This window comes from Sciurus vulgaris (genome assembly GCF_902686455.1).
Source record: "Sciurus vulgaris genome assembly, chromosome: 14".
NCBI classification, from domain to species: domain Eukaryota; kingdom Metazoa; phylum Chordata; class Mammalia; order Rodentia; family Sciuridae; genus Sciurus; species Sciurus vulgaris.
The window spans coordinates 76,010,305-76,023,102 of NC_136475.1; the positions used below are offsets into that span (position 1 = coordinate 76,010,305).

General features: G+C 38.4%; 1 protein-coding gene across 3 annotated transcripts in view; it reads right to left on the bottom strand.

Moving 5' to 3' along the window:
• CLIP4 (CAP-Gly domain containing linker protein family member 4) overlaps nucleotides 1-12,798 on the bottom strand; it is an 82,208-nt gene that overhangs the window by 15,185 nt on the left and 54,225 nt on the right. For all 3 annotated transcript variants that reach the window (XM_079110287.1, XM_079110289.1, XM_079110288.1), the window contains 4 exons: nucleotides 9,833-9,973; nucleotides 6,169-6,258; nucleotides 5,092-5,235; nucleotides 1,865-1,999 (listed from right to left, as the gene is read on the bottom strand). In XM_079110287.1, coding sequence (XP_078966413.1) covers nucleotides 1,865-1,999; nucleotides 5,092-5,235; nucleotides 6,169-6,258; nucleotides 9,833-9,973 — 510 coding nt within the window. The remainder of the gene's footprint in view (nucleotides 1-1,864; nucleotides 2,000-5,091; nucleotides 5,236-6,168; nucleotides 6,259-9,832; nucleotides 9,974-12,798) is intronic.

The following is a 12,798-nucleotide window of genomic DNA, read 5'->3' on the forward strand; positions in this document are numbered from 1 at the left end:
ACACCCATGCAAACAAAATCACATTCCTCACGTCCTGAGCCAAGTTACTCTGGTTAGCACTGTTACTTCTCTGAGTACCACAATGAGGACTTTTCAAGTTCTACTTCCTTCTGCCTTTGAAACTTGCTTATATAATTTTTGCATTTTGCCATTTTTAACTTACCATATTACAGCTACATGTTTACCATATAACTTTTTAAAAATGTGTAACATACAGCAAAAATACATACACACTGATTTCACATGGTCTGGTAGTGGTATGGTATGGATGTTAATTTTCTTTCCAACGTGGCAATGAAAAAAATGCTCAAGAGGTCAAACATAACCTCCTTCAGATCTAGATCTTATCATCTATAAAACGTCTAGTATTATCACTGTACTATAGAAATGACTGATCTAAATTTTGATGACACAAGAAGTATATGCTACCACTTCCTCAAAGGACTTTAACATGACAGCTTCCAAATTTTATTATATTTGCTTATTACTACCTAAGTTTCTAAATGCTTTACATCAGAAATTTAAAAATTAAAAGTCAACTTAAAATAATGAATTGTATTCAAAGAATCAAACCATCCTAGCCTTGTTTAATAAGGTCAGAGAGAGGGAACGCCAGAGAGATGGAAATTGTGAAAAACCACCTGCCTCTGAGTTTCCCAAGATTTTATTTGAGAACTGTTAAGTACATCCTTAAGATCTTAATTACTGCTATCTGGAGGCCCAAAGGAGCCATGAATTATAAAACACACAAGCTGTCTCAAGTCAACCTACTGACTTGCAATTCTGAAACAAGAATGTGTTGGAAGACAATTCTCCATGGCTCCCTTGTGTTTCTAAATGTCCAATGGACAGTGACACTGACTCTTTGTTTCAGACTATCTTTCCGTGGCTGTGTGTATAGGTTCAGACTCCGTGAACTCATAAACCACCTCAGTCCCACCCTGCTGAAACTGGAGCTTAAGCTTGGGAAACAGTGCAGGAAAATGCTAATTCTCTGGTTACTTTATTCTTGTAAGTACCAAGGTCCTTTGTCTCTTATGTCTTCTGTCAACATCTATGAAACTATGGCAGGCTAACTTGATAGTTTGCAAACAGGGTAAAATCTCGCATCCTCTGTAGTTCTTGAAAGAATGCTACACTACGAACTTTTTTTTTTTTTTTAATCAATGTTCTAGGTAACCTTTTCCTAAAATGCTGCAATGCCACCATGTGTTAAAATAGCATATTGCTATTTAAAATATACAATTTCATTTGAAGCTTCAGTGTCAAATTATAATCTTTGAAAATGTAAAAGAAACTAATCCTTACTTTTGGAAAAACAATATAAAGCATAGGTAGGTTGGAATGAATATATAGCAACACAAACATGCATTTTTAAGGTCCCAGGGTACACAGAAGCTCTTTCATTTTCCTCTGCTTTTCTCTCCAAGTCACTATGTTAAAAAAAAACTGTGCAGTTAATTCATTACCTACTCACTTTACAGATTATCCTTGGAAAACACCTAATCCTGAAAGGTTTCTCCTGACATTTAACATACTCAACAATTAGTAAGAATAAATTTGGGAAATGACAACTAATTTTTAACATTAGACAAATGGAAACACAATCAGCAAGAGAAACTTATGAACGCTAGACACCAGTCAATCCAGGCAAACATTCTGAGTCTGGATCGCTGTGCGTGCATATGTGTGGTGTGTGTGTGTGTGTGTGTGTGTGTGTGTGTGTGCGCACATACTATTGCTATCATCAACAAAAACTGTTATTTAAGAATTCCATATGATTAGATTTTATTTACCTATAAAATTTTAAATCTTATATACTCTAAAGAATTAAAATTGAGCAAAGAAAATTGAGATGAGTTACCTGGAGCAAAGTTTGTTGTCCCAAAGAACTTAATGGTACCAACTCTCTGGCCAACCACCAACACCCTATCTCCAAGGCGGAGCTCCCCTTCACGACGGCTATTATTTGCTATAGATGTTGTTGAGGAATTCAAACCTGTTGAGATGGTGGGTGGGAGACAGGAGGAAAAGAGGAAAGGGAAAAAAAAACAAACAAGGAAAAAACTCAAAAGGCACATTAGTCCAAAAAAAAAAAAAAATCACTATGTATTCTAACTAGCTGGAGATTTTGAAATCAGATACCTTTCATTATATATGACATCTGTGATTGTGTTTCTCACAGGGAAGGTCAAGGCACACAGAGCAAATGTGTAAGGGTTTCCTGAGAAAATTATTGCCTTAGGGAATTCACACAACTTGATTCCTGGTGGAATCAATTCTGCCAGGACTATCAGTAGTATTCTCTACTAGCACAGGGGCCAGTTAGCTTTTTATATGAAGAACTAAATAGTAAATAGTTTAAGCTTTGCAAGCCACACTGTCTCTGTCACAGTGACTCAGCTCTACTGTGGAAGCATGAAAGCAGATGTACGTAAAGCATAAAGGAACGGGCACAGCTGTTTCCATAAAACCACATTTACAAAGTCAGGTGGAGGGCTGGGGATATGGCTCAGTTGGTAGAGTGCCTGCCTCGCAAGCACAAGGCCCTGGGTTCAATTCCCAGCACCACAAAAAAAAACAAACAAACAAAAAAATCAGGTGGAGGTCAGATTTGGTCATTGGGCAGCAATTTGCCACTCCCTATTCTGGTGAAATGCTGGAATTATTGTCATTTACCTGGATTTAGTGTAAATGATGTGCACAGAAACTTGATTTGAAGATAAAATTGCTAGTTAGTAATAGTTAATATAAAAATGCAGAATGCAAAATGCTCCAAAATCCAAACCCTTTTGAGTACCAATGCACAGGTTCCCATTCAGAATAGACTGCCAAAGCTCAAGGAAGTTTCAACATTCAAAAAGTCTCAGATTTTGAAGCATTTCAGATTTGAGGGTTAGAGATTCTCAACCAGTTATCTATGTAAATATTCCAAAACCTCAAAAAATAAAAAATCCAAAATACTTCTGGGTCCTAAGCATTTTGAATAAGAGATACTCACTCTATAACTCATCCCAATTACTCCCAATTTATTTCCTAATTAAGAACAAAACCATTCTCTACTTGATTCAAAACTAAACCCTACAATGCACCCTATTAGATAGCAGAAGTCCCAGAGAAAGAAATACTATCTCCAAAACTATTCAATTACCAAGGACGGCAGAGAAGAGGTGGGCCCCTGGGTCCTGTTTTGTGGGCTTATGGTAGCCTGAAACCTGTCCCCCAACCCCAGGAAGTCTGAGGAACCCAAGGTGAGGGACTGGGAGGGAACATCGGTCACTCTGTGAAGAGGAGAGGCTGAAAACACACCGAAAAAGGAAGGAACATAAGCCCATGGAGAAGGAAGGTCCTGATCTGCTGCTGACTGAGAAGTCCCGGGCCCTCCTAATAATCCATAGTTTACAGCACTTCACAATTTACAAAGTGCCTTTCATAAAAGCTATAATGAAAAATAAGACACAAACCAAGGTATTAACTGAGATACAATGTTCAAAGGTGGTACATCTGGATTAGTAGAAATCCTCAGGTCTGTCCCCATATTCCTGCCCGCAAGGCCCAGAGGTGGCAAGAGCAAAAATGGGACACAGTGAGGCCAGCCCTGAGCAGACTCCCTCCCTGCCCCTCCCATCTCTAAGCCTTCCTTTCTGCTCCTCTGATTCTTTAGCCTATCTTGTCCATTCTCTGTAGTTTATGTTTCTTTCAAATGCAAACATCTATAGGAAAAATGGAATATCTACCCACACCCTGGACAGATTTCTTAAGGAAATGTCATTAGGGTTTCAAACATGGACTTCCTTGCACCCCCACACACACACCTCCCACCATCTGTCCTCTCTCCCTTTGAAAGGTCCTCTTTCCTCCTCTGATCACTGTCTTCATCTTCACTATTATTTATCTACTTAACACTCAAATTTACAAAAGGAAACATGGTAAGTGCACAGGCACACTAGGACTACCACTTACAAAAACTAAACAACGAAAGGTGATTCCATTCTCACGTATACGTTTAAAAATCAAGAAAAATATCAAAAGTCTAAATGCTAAATGAAGGGGACCTTCATCTGTAAATAAACACAAGTAGAACTGCCTCATCATCGTACCTTCTCACTTCTATGCCTCACTGCGTTAAGGGGACACTGGGTGGGTGAATGAGTCCAAGCAAAACTTCCAAGTTGGGTTCCCCACTTTTAGGGTCCCAACTTTTAGATTCATTATGTCAATGTCACTTCTGGGTGTCTGGGTTTTTTCTTTTTCTTTCTTTCTTTTTTTTTTTTTTTTTTTTTCTTTTTCTCCCATCAATAAAGAATTTTAAAGAGAAAAAAATCATGTCATGAACATTTTCTATAATAAAATACTAAATGAGTACAAGTATTAGAAAAGGACTGGTAATCATCATGAGTTTATCGTGAGGGTCATTTAAGAATAATTTGGAGCCGGGCATGGTGGCGCATGCCTGTAATCTCAGCAATTCCAGAGGCTGAGACAGTAAGTTCAAGACCAGCCTGGGAAATTTAGTGAGACTCTGTCTCAAAATAAAAAAATAAAAAGGGCTGGGGATGTAGCTCAGCGGTAAAGTATCCCTGGGTTTGATCCTCAGGAACACATACACACACACATACAAAATCCATTTGGGTCAAAATGGACAAGTTTCTGGACAAGTTTACTATGTAAGTAAACTGCAATAGACACAATCTGTTGATTTCAACAAGTCTAACTAAGTGAGGACAGGCTGCCATTGGCATCTTGGAAGGGGCTCTCTGACTTGAGTAAAAGCAAAGAAAACATGCTTTTTAAATATGAAGATGACACAGAAGCAAGTGAGAAGGCTAAGAGGCAAGACACGAGAAACAAGATTCAGGTGGGATGGAATCACCAGGAGTGAATTCAGTGAAAATCAAGGCAATGTCTTATATCCAACAGCAAAACGAAGAGACCTGGCTTAAGGCCCAGGGGGAGACAAAGAAGAGTGCAAGTAGTTCAATCTGACTGCAGTAAAGAGTTCCTTCTACACATTTAAAAAGAGCAAATCTACTTACAAACAAACCAAGATAAAAAACACCAAGAAAGCCTGGTTGAAAAAGCCATAGATACCAGCACTGGCTCGAGAGGGCAGAGAAGGGCTTTTGCTCATGGTCTTCTTGTTATTGCTGCCTGCATTCACTTTCTTGGGGTAGCTCTGTTTGTGTTCCAAAGAAGATGTAGAGGAGGAGCTGCTGATGGATCCACGCAGGGTAACTAAAACGGGGAACACAAAAGAATACATTAAAGTGTAGAAAATAAGAAGTGGGCCAAGGAGATGCTTTTCTAGGCAAATCCTTTATGAAATGCTCCATTGAGCCTCCTCAACTGTTTGGATTATCTAGTGTCAAATTAAATATCTGATTTCATCGAAATATATTGTAGTTTACACATAAAAGATTTTTGGTGCACACCTGTAAGCCCAGGGACTCAGTATACTGAAGTAGGAGGATCACAAGTTCAAGGTCAGCCTCAGCAACTTAGCAAAGCCCTAAGCAACTTAGCAAGACCTTGTCTCAAAATAAAATAAATAAATAATTTTAAAAAAGGACAGGGGATGTAGCTCAGTGGTAAACCGGTAAAGCATTCCTGTATTAAATCCCCAGTAACAAAAAAAATAAGATTTTATAACATAAGCAATAGTTTTTTTAAGGACTCACACTATAAGATCGCAATCTTAAATAGGGGGTGCTACTGTATCCATTAATTTTAACTGCCAATCTAATCTGACTACCACACTCACCTCTCACCTTAGGTAAATACTGACAGTAGAGTCCCATTTTATTTACATAAAAAAATGCCATTAATATGTTTTAAGGTGGCAAAAGTTTAATACTGCTCACCTGATGATTTGACAGCTAAGACAACTTAAACCTGTCAGGCAATCTGTAACTATGTAATCTCCTTCTATTCTCTCTTACAATCTAGTCCAGTAGTTCTCTAGGTCTATCTACATAAGAAACACAGCACAGGAATTTATTTCTTTTAAAGTATACACTTTATTATGAGCTGCTTAAGAGATTTTCAAGAGTAATATTCATTTTTCCCTTACCAACTTCAAAATTTAACCCCCATGTAAGCTGTTTTTCTATGATATTAAAACTCCACCAGTAAATTAAATTTTGAGAAGTAGGTTATAAATTATGTTACCATCTTTCTCTGTTACAGTTTTCAATTCTTCACCAGGAGGAACTGAAAGTGCTGATTCAGAAGCACTATCTTTTTTTGATGTCATCAATCCTAGGATAGGAAAATAAAGTAAGTTCAGCAAAAGAAAATTTTCTTTAACATAAAAAATGCATTTGTTTTGAAAAATACATGCAACCCTTATTAACAAAATATTATCCTCCTCTGAAAACATGCTGGATAACAAACACACAGAAACCAGTATTTCACCATTTAGAGGAGAAAGAATGCATGTCCAGTCCATCTGAAAGCTCCAATTTCATGATCTGCTAAGGATTTCCAAGGAATGTGAAGCATGTGCAATACAGGTGCCTAATGGATGGTTAACACACCCATTAATGAGTGTGTCTGCATCGTGCTAGCAGGTATGGCAAACCAAAGACAGGGACATACAGCTACCACATCTCACTAGAACCTGCAAACAACTAGTTCACCAATGCATACACACAAATTCATTGCAGCAGGTTTTCTATGCAGATAGTGAATTTGGGGGAAAAGTTTTTGCCAATTATTACTACCCCACTCCATCACAGCCTACTCCCACAAAACTTTTGAGGGGGAAAAAAGCTCTTAAGTAATGATCTACCTTATTAAGACTTGTTTCAACTGTACAGAACTAAATAATTTAAATAAGAAATCAAATGGGCTACACACAATTTTAAGTTCTGTCAGGTAGAATTCTATTCACTTATGAAGTACTTCTGATAAAGCACTGTCCTTGGGATTTGAGTATTACAGACATCAACAAGACATGGTCCCGGCCCTGAGGAGGACCTGCTCGATTCAGTTACGGTGGAGAAACATCAGCCTGAGTAAAGAGTGAGGATACTTTTCATGTAAGTACGAGGACGGGAGGAGGAGACAGTGACTGGCCGCAAACATGAATGAGTGCTCCATCAACAAGGCCACAAACTGAGATGGGCCTTGAGGAACTGGTGAGGTCTTTCCCCAGAACAATGGCAGTATGGTCAGGAAGAATTAAGGATGGGAGTTCAGGATGGACAAAAAGAAACTCTTGCAGAAAGACACAGAGAATGGTAAGTACTTGGCGGGAATGGAGTATTCTTTGGATGGAGAAATAAGACTAGACGGACAGGTGACAGCAGACCTCACGGGTAAGAGTGCCTGCCTGAGGAACGGGAGCTCTTTGTAGAGAAGGAGCCTCCGTTGGGCTTTAGAAAGGAGCACTGGTCTGAGCAGGAGTCCTGGTTACGAAACATCTCTCCAGCTCAAGGTCTAGAAGGAAACCAGAGGAGAGGCTGAATGCAGAAACTCGGGAAGCTATTCCAGCAGTTGGGGATGAGGTCCTGTACTCGACATCAGAAATGGAATGAGAAGACAACATGCAGGCTAGATTTCTTATTTTTTAATTATTTATTATGTTTTTCAGTTCTAAAATATCTGTTTGGTCCCTTTTGCCTGAAATTCTTAATTGAGATCATTGGAAATTCAAGTTATAAAAAGTAATATAAAAAGATCCCTTGTACATTTTGTCCAGTTTTTCCAAATTATCTTTGTTTTACAAAACTATAATATCCCAAACCAGGAAATTGCCATTGATATAATCCAGTGATTTTACACAAATCATCCCAGGTTTACATGTACTCATGTGTTTGTGTGTGGGGAGTGTGTGTTTGTGTGTGTGTACATGTGTGCAATATTTGACTCTTTACATCTTCTGTTCTCTGCTGAAACTGTTTTTCCATTTGTTTCAAGAGTGTTCATCAATTCTTAGAGCATGGTCACAACCTATTCTTTAAAGTCTTTTTGTGTTAGTTGCAACATCTGTATCATCTTGGGGTTAGCATCCTCTGTTTTGTTATAGGACAATGAGTTGTGTTTAACCTCTGCAGAGAATGTTGGGTTTTATTGATCATTTTCATTTTGTCTCAGCAGAAGTCGAGCTGGCTAGATTCGGGCTAAAAGTTCCTGCCCACTTTCTGTGCACAACAGTTTCCACAGTCATTGAATTTCCAAAACCATTGCAGCGACATTCAAATCTATTTCATGAGTTGTTCTACCAGTAGTCAGTGGGGCCTAGGAAGTGATGCACCCAGAGACAGAAACCTTTGGTCAGATTCATACACACACAACCTGGGAACAGGCCCAGGATCATGTCCAATATTTTAATGTCACTGTCTTGAGCCCCTCTTCTCATGATCTCCCCAACAGCTCCAGGGCACTCCTTCCTGGCACCCCAAATACAACACCTCCCTTGGTTTTCATTTCCCTGCTCTGTCGTGCAGTCTGCTGAGACTGATTCTGCCTCTAAGGTTCAGCTATGATAAAACAGAAAAAAACACTCAGGATTCCATGCATGTTCTTAGGACCACAGTTTCTCCATTCAGAAACAAGGGTTGCTATTCCTTGGGATTCTGGCATTCTTGCTCATGCACTGCTGCTATTATAGCATATAGGATTGCCAGGAGACTGGGGTGGGAGAGAATTAAGAAAAAAAAAAAAAACTATATTGAGGTATTTTTAAAGAACATAATTAAGTAGAAAACTATTCCAAGCTCATAATTAGCAGACTATTGTAAAGATGTCAGTTCTTTTTAAATTGATTTAAGGTTTAAATTTAAGACCAATTAAAACCATAGCAGATTATTCTTTAAAAGAAACTTAACTACTTATTCTAAAATTAATAAGGAAGAATGATGTATAAAGCCCAAAAATAGGCAAGACAATCTTCAAGAATAAGGTGGGAGGCTTTCTTCTACTGGATATCAAGATTTATTAATTTTAAATTAGAGCAATTGTGAAGTAATCTTGACACAGCAACATTCAAACAGCCCAGTGGAACAGAATAAAACACCACACCAAGTTTTTGGACACAATTCTCCAATCATGGTTGAAAGTCTGTTTGTTTCAGTTATTGATGAGTTAACAAATTATTTATTGAGCCCCTATTTTGTGCTATGTGCCACACTGAATAGAAAAGGGCAGAAAGTCTGATGAAAGAATAATAGATTTGCACAAATAAAGCAATCAATGGATAAAATCCAAGGTAATAAATCACAATTGGATAGCGTGAGTAAAAAATAAGTAGAGGGCTAGAGAGCGAACAGAGTAGGTAAGCGTCAGTCCCTGGGGTTTCCTTGGAGAAACAGGGTGTGGATAAGGAGGCAAGAACAGCAGGGACCCAAAGGCAGAAGTCGCACCCCTGCGTGAGATGGGGCTGAAGGAAGGAGCAAGCACGAAGACTGCAGAGACAGGGAGAGATCTGGCAAACCACTGCTCAGCTGCAGCAGCAAATGAAGGAGGACTCTGCTGGCATTAGAGTCAGGACATGCTGACGGAGTCTCTGCACTTCCTTGAACAGGTGAGGACCGTGAAGTGAGCTGTTTCACAAAGGCTTGCTGGAGGTACCAAAGCTGGCTCTGAGTTAGATTATGGGGTGTTGGAGGCATGGAGACAACAGGAAAGGAAAGGAAGGGACAAATCCGACACAGCCTCTTAGACACACAAGTCATTAATCAGACTGAGGTTGAAAAACAGACATGCAGGTGTATTCAACTCAGGTTTCACAGCCAGTTAACAAAAAAGAGCAGAGCAGCCTAGATATTAGGAATCCCAGGAATAACATAAAAACCCCGAAGGAGATGGCTAACGTTCTGGTTTGACCTACCAGTATTCACTTTTGAGGTGACATGAGCTACATCAACTCTCTGAGACCTGATGAGAGGCACGGCTTTCGTGGAAGGAGTATGTGTTAGGTTCTTCCTTCGATCTTTCGCTTTACTTATCTTTGAAAGAGGTGCAAATATACCTAAAGGAGAGTGAATAATTTAGGTCAGGGTTAATTAAAAGCATTTCAAGTAAAGGGGCAAGAATAAACACTTGGTAACATAAATCTGCAAGTTCCTTCTTAGAGCCTAGTACAGGTCCTACAGTGAGGGACAGAAAAATATGTAAGATGGAACTTGCCCTCAAAGAGCTTACAATCTAGTTAGTATACTCACACCAGTGATGGTTTAAGAGCTCATAAAGGACACATAATCAGGTGGTAAGAAACTGAGGGAAAGGGAAATGATTTAAAGTCAGAGTACTCTATTATTTCTAAGCTGCTGGCAAATAACAATGTATATAGCATAAAATAACAGCATATAGCATAAAGACTTCTTCTCCCACATCACTTTGTATCTCCTCAGGATTTATGTTTTCCCCACATTATAAGACTTTTATGCCATGTCTTAACTCTCTTCCAGACTTTATACCTTTTAAAGACAAAATTCAAACATTACTCATCTCTGCATTACCCCACTGTACCTAATTACAGTGCCTTATGCATAGAAGAGATGTATTTTTTGGCTATAAAATATAGTTTTCCTGAAAGGCCTGGCCCTCAGTTCCTGACAGCCCAAGCAACCCAGAGTGCGCAGGGGGAGGTGGGCAGGGGCTGCCTGTCTGGGCACTGGGAACACAGCACTCCTCCAGAAAGGCATTTCCAGGACAACAGATATCCAGGGCAAGTATGCATGGACGTCAGAGACAGGAGATACCAAGCCAACCTCCCAAGACATTTAAAAAGAGAAAGTGAAGTCATAATGTGTATGTTACACTCTTTCATTTATTGTCTACAACCTAACAAATACACATGATGACTAAAATGTAACATATTTTAAACACTTGTTTTAAAGCTGGGTAGAAATGCTTGGGACAGTACAAAACCTGAGTGCATTGTTCACAGATTAAAAAGTGCCCGCTAGATCACTTTTCTGCTCATCTTGAAATGCTTTCCTGCCTTGGATCCCATACCTCACCCTGGCTTCCTGCCTCTTCTTCTTTTACTTATTTGCTATTTTCTCTCTTCTGTCTCCTACCCATGAACTTTCCCTTGCCTCTCTAATCTTCTGAATCCTTATCATTGCCTAACACACACACACATGCACACACACACACACACACACACACACACACACACACACACACACATTTTAAAGCCCAATGATGACGTCTGGGGTTGCTGAGGGTTTGAAGACAGCAACTGTATGCTCTGGGAATGAAACTTTGTACAATCTTTTGAAACATAAAAATCCTGACCTAATCAACTGTATGGAATTAATTATAAAGAAATAATTATACTTAGAGGTACAAAGATTGGCAGTTTACATTCGTGTATTATAAGAAGACAGATTTCACAATTTCTACTTACTAGAATGTCCTAATTTTTAATTTACTACTATGTCCAATCACACCTTCAGAAATTAATTATGAGGACATAATTCAAGTAGGAGGAAAAGACTGTACACCTAAACATGTCCTCACTGCAACATTATTCACAAGGAGGAGAAAACAAAGTTGTCCGGCAACAGGATGAATCATATCTGAGAACTACAGCAGTCCCTCCTTATCCACAGTGGACACATTCCACGACGTTCCGCACATGGCTACCAGAGGCAGTAACAAACCCTACACAGATGGAGGTACTTTCCTATATATACTGAGCTACATAAAACTTTATTTATAAATCAGGCACAGCAAGAAATCAACAACAGTAATAATAAAATAGGACAAGTATAACAATATACTGAAACAAAAGTTGCAGAAATGTGTTCACTCCTCAAAATACCATACTATGTTGTATTTTTGGTCTGTGTCTGATCATGGGTAACCGAAGCCACACAAAGCAAAACCAAGAATGAGGGGGACTGCTATGCTGAATCACCACTGATAAATAAGACATTTATGTAGTATCATAGAAAATATGAAAAGTAAAATCAAGAAAATAAAAAGTTATATGTTTCATTACATTATTAAAATCCAATATTACCTTTACTTAAAAAATTCCATGTGTGGATATAGGAAAACAAACAGAAAAAAACTGAAAATTAAAACACATAAAAACAGCCCATGAATTATTTTTCCAATTTAATTGATTAGTGTCAGTAATATCATTATAGAGCTCAATGAGTTTTGTTTTTTTTTCTTAATCTCAGGGAAAATATATGGTTTTTCTTTCATAAATTTTCCATAGGATAAACTGTATTTGGGTTTTTTTTAATTAAATATTTTTTTTCAATGACAGCCTCATTTATAGAGACATCCCTCTTCTTAATTTTTTTTTTTTTTTTTTTTTTAAGCTAAGCAAAGATAAACCAAAACTAAATTTAAAGCCAAGACTGGATACCAAGCCCACAGTGAGCACAGTGTACAGGTCTCATTATTTGGTCACTCAAGTCAACCAAAGTTCTGATGAGATTTTCCCCAGATCTTGACACTTAACTTTAAGGTTTAACTAAAAATAAACACGTAAGGAAGAACTATTTTCAAAGAAAGGAGTAAAGTTGGGCATGAGGTGCATACTTGTGCTCCTAGCTACAAAGGGGACTCAAGCAGGAGGACTGCAAGTTCAAGGCCAGTGTGGACAACCCTGGTTCTAAAGAAAATAAAGGGGCCGGGGCTGAAGCTTAGAGACAGAGCTCACCTGGGTTCAATCCCCAGTAATGCAAAAAGTTAATAGACTAAATTAAATAAAGAATAATAAATTTTCAGATAAATATGTATTTAATTCCAGTTCCTCCCAAAACCCCCACTAAAATATCAAGAAGGAATAAAAATAGTATGAACTCTAAAAGAAAATGCTAAATAGAC